The 7,785-nt window shown below is 53.1% G+C and overlaps 1 protein-coding gene across 1 annotated transcript; it reads right to left on the minus strand.

Annotated features, from left to right (window-relative positions):
- Positions 1 to 2,129: 2,129 nt before the first annotated feature.
- EVX1 (even-skipped homeobox 1) lies at positions 2,130 to 7,111 on the minus strand. The gene is made up of 3 exons (XM_054990819.1): positions 6,658 to 7,111; positions 4,233 to 4,492; positions 2,130 to 2,666 (listed from the first exon to the last, which is right to left on the minus strand). Exons 1-3 carry the CDS (start codon positions 7,109 to 7,111, stop codon positions 2,130 to 2,132), a joined length of 1,251 nt encoding a protein of 416 aa, XP_054846794.1.
- Between the last annotated feature and the right edge of the window lie 674 nt (positions 7,112 to 7,785).

Raw genomic sequence — 7,785 nt, forward strand, 5'->3', positions numbered from 1 at the left:
TTTTAAAAGAAGAAGAAAACATTTTGAAATGTAACAACTACCATTCTCTTTCTTCAGAGAATAATTAGTCCAGTAACGCGAGTTGCTGATAAAGGTCCACAGGACACAACTTCCCGGGGAATTCGCCCGCTAAGACTGTCCTGGAAATGAACCAGAGCAGAGCACTTTCCCAAGGGTTGTGATCCAACTCTTCAATACGAAACAAAGGTTATTGTCCTGGAACCAGTTAACCCGAGGTACTTGGGACTAGGAGGAGGAGAGTGCCCAAAGCAGATTTAAAATCCAAGGCAAACATTTTTTGTACGATTGTATAATTATTTAGAAATAAAAACTCCACAGATGTCAGTGACCTGAGTGTATGCACGACTTCACTTTAAATCTCAACAGGTCATCTGGAAAAGGCATTTCCTAAATTCATAAATAGATGGGATACAGTTAGTAGACTCCAGTTTAACTGATTCCGGATTGGGACTGTTAATTATGAAGCCTATGGCACCCTAGAAAGTTTAACTCCAACTAAGCAAGCTGATATGTCCAAATTTCCCTCTTCCCCCTTCCCCTTCCCTTATTTCCATGCCAATCTAACTGGAATGTAACTTGGACAAGATGGAAGCTCCTTGAAGTGAAAAAGGAATTCAAACCACTTCTTATTTCTCCATTATTTGTTTTAAAAATGCCACACCTTGTTTTAAATGCCTCTAGCTTTTCTTTTTCTTTCTTTCTTTCTTTCTTTCTTTCTTTCTTTCTTTCTTTCTTTCTTTCAACGCTAAACAATTGTAAATAGCGATTTACTGGTCCGCTTTAAGGGGAGAGAAGGAGAGATCGTGTGCATATGTATTGTATGTGTGGGGGTGGGGTGGTATGATTTGAGTTCCAGTTCAGATACCCCCCTCAGAACTGGAAGCTACCCCAGGAGCATTATCTTCCACTTGAAGTTAAGGGTGTGTGTGTGTACACACACATACATATTGTGTGTGACTGTAGAGGTTACACTAAAAGGCCGTAGAAACTTACAAGGAGAAGGCCTAAGGAAGGAGGCGGCGTAACTAGGAAGGCAGGGGAGGCGATGGGAGAACTGAAGGTGAACCAGGAAGGAGAGGAGAGCGCCTCGGCTTTAATTTGCAGCCCAGCGATTGTGCGAAGGAGCGAGCTCTGCTCCCTGTCACTTAATCTCTTCCCTTGGCGGCTTGTTAGCGTTTGGCAGGCGCACCGTCTCTGGGCTGAGAATATGCTCGGCAGCCGATACGGTGAAAAAAGCTTCCCCTGCATATACATCACTTGCTAATTTCGCCGGTGCGGTCAAAATTCAGCAACTGACAATGGAGCGCTGTTATTTTAAAGGACAAATAGCTTTGACCCGTCTGGGTTTCCTTCTGCCAATTTCACTCTCCCCCCAGCGCGCTTCCCCCGCCCCAAATTGGCGAGAGACAAAAGACCACAATTAGGGGGTGGGATCTAATCTAATTCTGGAAGCGGTGGAAGGCCATCCATGCCCACCAAAACATGGAATGTGCCAACTGGAGTCTTTTAAAAAAAATAGAGATGCATTTTTTAAAAAGTAGAAATAACTAAGGTGTCACTCTAGGATTGCGAACCCACAAAGCCCCCATAACGGTTTCTTTTTAATCTGGCAAAGAATAAATCTTTACTTTCATCAAGCATACATTTTGTTAAAATCGACAATTCCTTCTTTTCAAGTATTTCAGATTTTCCTTTTAGTCATACACAAGGTTATGCTTCGGCTTTTGATGGCGAAGGAGTAGGTCTGCCCTGGCCCTCCCGAGGCTGAGGCCAGTCTTTGAAGAAGAAAAGTTCAAGCTCTTTTTTCTGTGGTGCAAATAATTTTTTTTTCAGTGTCTGTCTGCTGCGGGGCTGGGGGAGGGAGTTGCTCTCATAGGTGCCCCCCTGGCTAAGTCCTCCTTCCCCACAAATCGCCCGTTGCTTCCCCTGCCGTCTTTCACGGACTGGCACGGCGTGTAATCCTTCGGAGAGCGAATCGCTCTCGGGTTCCTTTTGTTTGTGTGTGTTTTAATCCCCGTTGGTGTCCACTCAGAGCAATTAAATAAACTCTGGGCAGGAGCCCCGGAGCGGCTGCGGGAGACGAGGCGGGAGGCCCTGGGAGGGACGCCTTATCTGGTCAGAGGGACTTCTTCCCGCTGGTCCAGGGCGACCGAGGAGGCCTTGCTCAGCACGGAGGGCGTGAAGGTGAGGAAAGAGTCCGTCCGGGTGGTGGCCGAGCAGGTGAAGTCCGAGCCCGAAGGCCTTTGGGGCAGCCCGTTGGCCTGCCCCCCGTGGCACGCCAGGCAGTTGCAGGGGCTCCCTCCGGCGCCGCTCAGCCCGTGTGCCGGGCCGGCGTAGAGCGATGGGTGCCTGAAGGCGCAGAGCAGTTCGGGCCGCGGGTACGGGTGGGAGAGGACGCGGAAGGTATCCAGCGGTCTCAGAGGCGAGCTGAAGGGGGCGGCGGCGGCGGCAGAAGCCGAGGTGGCGCCCAGGCCCATGTGGGAGTAGTACGGAAGGGGCAGGTGGGAGGGGAAGGGGTAGGGCAGGTTGCCGGTGGCCGCCGCGTGGCTCATCATGTAGGTGTAGAAGGCCGGGTCTGCCGGGTGGGGCCAAGTCATGGCCAAGCGCTGCCTCTTGTCCTTCATCCGGCGATTCTGGAACCACACCTGGGGGGACAGACAGGAGGGGGAACCACAGCAAGCGCTTTAAACCCCAGAGTCAAAGGGGGCAGTCCTGAAAACCCAGTGCCGCTCGAGGCAAGGTGCCAGGCTGGGCGCATTGACTTGCGAGGAAGCTTGGAAAGGATCCCAAGATCAGCATGCGCTTCCCAGCACTGTCTTAGACAGATGGATTGGGAAGCAAATCCCATGGAGCGTCCTCCCGGGGGAAGGGGGCACCCCAGCTGCATCCTTAGCCCTGAATTAGGCCTGGGGTTGTGGCCGCAAACAGCAGGACAAGAACAAGCCACAGCTCTGGTTTCTCTGAATACAGCGGATTTTAGCTCCCATTTCTGGCGGAATTCATTTGTTTTTGTAATCTAATTGTCAGATTTACATAACCATTCCTGCTCTGAGAGCCAGGGGAAAAGAAAAAGCGAGGCCTACCACTGACATATATAAAAGGGTGTGTGTGAGAGAGAGAGAGCGAGTGTGTGTGCCAGTCAGTCAGTCTACTGCAGTGACTGGGGCCTGCCTATTTGCACAAGTCTTTTTCACTTGTAATGGGAGGAGTTCCACGTGTCTCTTGTCCCATAAGCTTCCAGAGAAGCTGCGCTTTCACATTTAGTTGCAGGAGATCTACGGGGAGTTCCAGGATAGCAGGACTACAGTCTCTCCGTGTTTTTAAAGTTTGGCTAAATTCTCTACGGTTTAAGAAGGAGAAAGTTCTCCTGCGTTGCATTCTCTTCTGCCTCCTCCCCACCCTTTCCAATGTTCATGAAGTCTTTGGGATGTATTTCAAGCAGTGCCTGCCTGCAGAATGAAGTGGGTGCAGGCTACACTCCAGTGTAGAGAACTGCAGATTTCTTTTTAAATATTACGCTATGGGAACCAGTCTTTGCAGAGGACACTGGCTTATATCCTGATTATCTTGGCCTGTGAAATTTCTTTCAGGCCGATGGTTTCATGTGAAACATAATCCGAAACGTCTAGATATTGGACGTTGTGTAATCTGAAATACACACACGAATCTCCCAGCAGGCGGCCAAGGAAGCTTGCTTAGATCTTGCTCTTTATATCCTTACACATACAGCGAGATCCACAAGCCATTTCAGCCGTAGTAATGCGAATTCCATTTCCTCAATCGAACTGAAGCCAACAGAGCTGACATCCCATTCTAAACCCATTTTCTTGGCGGCAAGGGATAGTGACATTTGCTCTCAGATAAGTGGATTGCACTTATCCTAAAGCCAGGCAGCTACATAAATAAGCCCAGGTGCTCGAACGGATTAATCCATAGCCACCCTCCCGCCTCAGTTCTGAACACCGCCGTTATTAATGCGTACTGGGACTCCCCGTGTCCCTGGGCACTCCTTCCAGGACTGAAAGAGGCCGCTTTTAACCCTCCCGAAGACGAGTGCTGAAGGGCAAGTAAAGGCTTTGAAGGGGAAACCTGCCTCGACTGGGAGCTTTTGTAGCCAGGGAAGTTCCCCTTTGCACCATGGCAGGAAGTTTCGCCCTTTGGGGATTTCCACTGTGCTAATTGCCACCAGGCGCCCCTGTTTGCAAGCCTACCTTGATGGTGGTTTCCGGCAAATTTAAGGCTGCCGCCAGTTCGCATCTCCGGGGTCTGGAGACGTAGTTCTCCCGGTAGAACTCCTTCTCTAGGCGGGCGATTTGCTCGCGCGTGAAAGCCGTGCGATAGCGGCGCATTTGATCGCTGGCGCTGCAGGCCAGCGAGCCTTGAGGGCCGCCACCTCCCCCGCTGCCGCCGCTGCCTTTGGGGGGGTCCCCGCCGCTGCTGGGGCTGCCTGCCGAGATGTCCGAGCACTGCCCTGGGTGGGGAAGAAGAGAGGAAGGCCTCCTGAGATGGAAGGACAGCGGACCCTACCCCCTGTCTTCCCCACGTCCTTCCTGATCTCTCCCCACCCCCACCCCCAGTGATGTGCCTACAGAGAAAAAGATGTTCCTTTTGCCTGGTGATGACTGGGTGACATGTACAGATCTCTCAATCCGATTCCCAGTCCGGTTAAGCTTTTCTGCGAGGATTTGAACAGATCTACGACCCAATCCTATACATCAGTAATTCCCACTGATTTCAATGCAGTGTACTTAAGATGGCCTTCCGTACAGTAAGTCCACCTGAATTCAGTAGGATTTACTTTCCAGGGAACCTCGGAGAGTTCCTGTGCTTGGTTTTGAATAGACTTGGGATTCTCTCTGAGACAGAAGCAAGTTGGTTCTTTAGTGGAAGCCCAACTTCCTTCCAAACGAGGAGTTCACATCCCAGAACTATTTCGGATCACTGTGCCAGACTCTGGTTTTCTGTCGCCCACACTGGCTGAAGCCAATTCACATTTACATTTGCCTTTAGTATCCGAGAGTAAGGCAGAGATCGAAATAATTTCCAATGAAACTGTCTCAAGGATTACTTTTTAAAAAACGTCCTGAGTACAGTTATCAGAAAGCATCCAGTTTATTCAGTGGGATTTACACCCATGTGAAATATGTGGTAGGAAAGTATGTGGCAAATACCAAAGAGGCCTCTCTCTCCCACCCTCCCTTTCTTCCCTGGAGAAGCATCGGCCCTCTCCGTTCTACACCCCTTAGAACTTGATCCCAGTCAAGCTGTGGCAAGTCACAGCGCAGTCCTAAAGAGAGTTGCACCCTTCGAAGGCCACTGAAGGCAAAGGTGTGACTCTGCTGAGGACGCACTGCCAGTTACAATGGAAGGTATTTGGGATCTAAATACGACGCATCTCTCTACCCCCTTCTGCGTTATCTGAAAGAGGTCCTTCAGCCAAAGTGGACCTCCGCAGTCATTTCCAGCCCTTAGGTCTGGAGGGGGGGGGGTGGCGGGTGTGACTGGCCTGGCATTTTCAAAGCCGCCGCAGTGGATCGCCCTGGATTGCTCTTCTCTTCTAGGTTACAATAGCTGGCCATTGTGATGGGAGGGGGTTGCTTGCGGGCGTAAGGAGATCCAGCTACCTTATGACGAGACTGGAAGAATGTCCTTCCTGACAATAGAGATGAAAGAGCCCTGCCAGGCCAAGTCAAGAGCCTTTTGCTGCGCCCATCCCTTTCCCCCCCAGAAGAGTTTAGGGCTCTGGGGTGAGGGGGAGTGGTGAAAGGGGAGGAGAAAGCCCCCCTCCCCCGTTTCGGCGTTTGGCTTTCAAATGCAGCCGGCTCTCCTTGCGCCTGAATGAGCCCCGGGGTAATTACAGCCCCCGCGATCATTTCCCGAGCTGGCGCCGCCGAGACAGGGAAGTGACAAGGCAATTTGGACCTCGAACCAACGTGCAAACAGGACTCGAGTCCTTTGGGCAGCGATTTTTACGGCCTTTTTTGGGGGGGGGTCCTGCTTCCGCGCTCATCCAGGCGCAGTTCAGCCCTACGAACCCAGGCGCTCGGATTCTTTTGATCTTGGCCAAACACGGGAAACTGGCTTGCCTTCCCCTTCCTTGGGGGGGGGAGGGGCTGTAATCCTGATAGGGTCTGGGGGAGAAGGAATGTGGCGTGTTGGGCACTGGAACAGGAAAAGCTTCTGGGGGGATTAATTACAATAAAAGTCTGGGCTGCAGGGAGGGAAATCTGCAAAGGTCCTAATTCCCTGTTTCTGCGAGGATGCGATTTCATGTCCCCCATTAACACATCGTTACACATCAAAGCGGGAGATGTGTGTGGGTTGTGGGACCTGTCTCTCTGTGGGCAATTAAAGATAGAAGGAACCCAAGCAGAGATTCAGGAGAGCTCAGTGGAGAGGGGCATGGGCAGCGATCCACAAACGCTTCCGCTGCAGCACGTTGCTGGAAACGCCATGGTCTTCAGCCCCAACCCTGGACTCCACTGCTTTGTGGATCGGCCTGGAAACAGGATCCCCATCTCGGGTAGCCCCCGCCCAATCAACCCCAGGACAGATAGACCCCCCCCCCTAAGGCAACCTGCCCGGCGCCCGCCTTCCGAGCCCAGGGAGCTGAAGACAGAGGGAGGGGTCGGGTACCTTTGCTGTGCTGGTGGTACTCGGTGTTGCCCGCGGCGCAGTCCGGGGTGCAGCTCACCTCGATTTCCTCATAGAAATCCGACTCGGTGTCAGAGCTGCTTTGCTGGCCTTTGGCGGCCAGGCGGTTGAGGGGGGGCTGCTGGCCGGCAGAGAGGAGCGCGGCGGCGGAGCGGCTCTCCGAGACCGTCCCTGTCCCCGGCAGCACTTCCACCTCCTCCTCTTCATCCTCCTCGTCCTCCTCGTCCTCCACCTCGTCCAGCCTTCCTCCTCCTCCTCCTCCTCCTCCTCCTCCCCGGGAGGTCCTGGGGCTCAGGCAGCTCCTGTGAATCATCTTGTCCAGGGGCTCCTGAGCCGGGCTGGCCCCGCTCTCAGCCAAGGCCGGCGCCCTCTTGCTCACCAGCGGCCCGAGGGGACTTCCTTCCAGAAACATCACCATCTCCTTCCTGCTTTCCATCCTGCTTGTCTTTCCGAGGCAGTCCGGATCCTCTCCCGCTCCCCCACCCCGCCCCAGCCCCCATCCACCCCTCGCTCCTGCCCCCTCCCTTCCCGCAGACCAATGCAGAGAAGAGCCAGCCGGGAGCCGGGGGGTGACCTTCTGATGCGAGCGCTCCAGCCTGCAGCGCCGGCTCTGGGAGGGATCTCACCATTGCCCTCTTCTTTCTAAAGCTGTCATCCCTTAATGGTGCAATCGTCATTACGGGGCCGCTGGTGACGCCACTCACTTGATTGCCGGGGGATAAATAGAAACGTCTGCCGGCCGGGAAGATGAAAGGAAGAGCCGAGCGAAGAGCTGGGGGGAGGAGAGATGCACCAGGTGGAAGGAGCGCTCGGGAAGGATGCGGGAGGGACGTGTGAAAAAGGAGAGGCGGGCTGGGGATTCAATTGCAGACCAGAAGGTCCCTCCCAGGGACAGAGAGCTTTGCTCGGGGACAGTTAAGTCACTTTTTGATATCCCCCCGCCCCCAGCTACAACTTTGATCTGAACCAGTGAAGATTCGGAGCTGCGCTTCCCATGAGTGAAGAAGATGCACGCTCTTGATGCCCCTCCCTCGGTGAATGCTTATTTCTCCTTTTGCAATCCGTTGCTTTTCGATTGTGTTTGCAATCCCTCTTTAAAATGCTTGGGAA

The sequence above is a fragment of the Eublepharis macularius genome, chromosome 11 (assembly GCF_028583425.1).
Source record: "Eublepharis macularius isolate TG4126 chromosome 11, MPM_Emac_v1.0, whole genome shotgun sequence".
Taxonomy (NCBI): domain Eukaryota; kingdom Metazoa; phylum Chordata; class Lepidosauria; order Squamata; family Eublepharidae; genus Eublepharis; species Eublepharis macularius.

Excerpts from the sequence above, each read along its gene's own strand:
- EVX1 (XM_054990819.1), bottom strand. The coding sequence starts at position 7,111 with ATGGAAAGCAGGAAGGAGATGGTGATGTTTCTGGAAGGAAGTCCCCTC. Across the intron at positions 4,493-6,657 it reads GTACCACCAGCACAGCAAAG|GGCAGTGCTCGGACATCTCG; the intron begins GTACCCGACCCC and ends TTCCCCACCCAG. Across the intron at positions 2,667-4,232 it reads TGCCGGAAACCACCATCAAG|GTGTGGTTCCAGAATCGCCG; the intron begins GTAGGCTTGCAA and ends CTGTCCCCCCAG.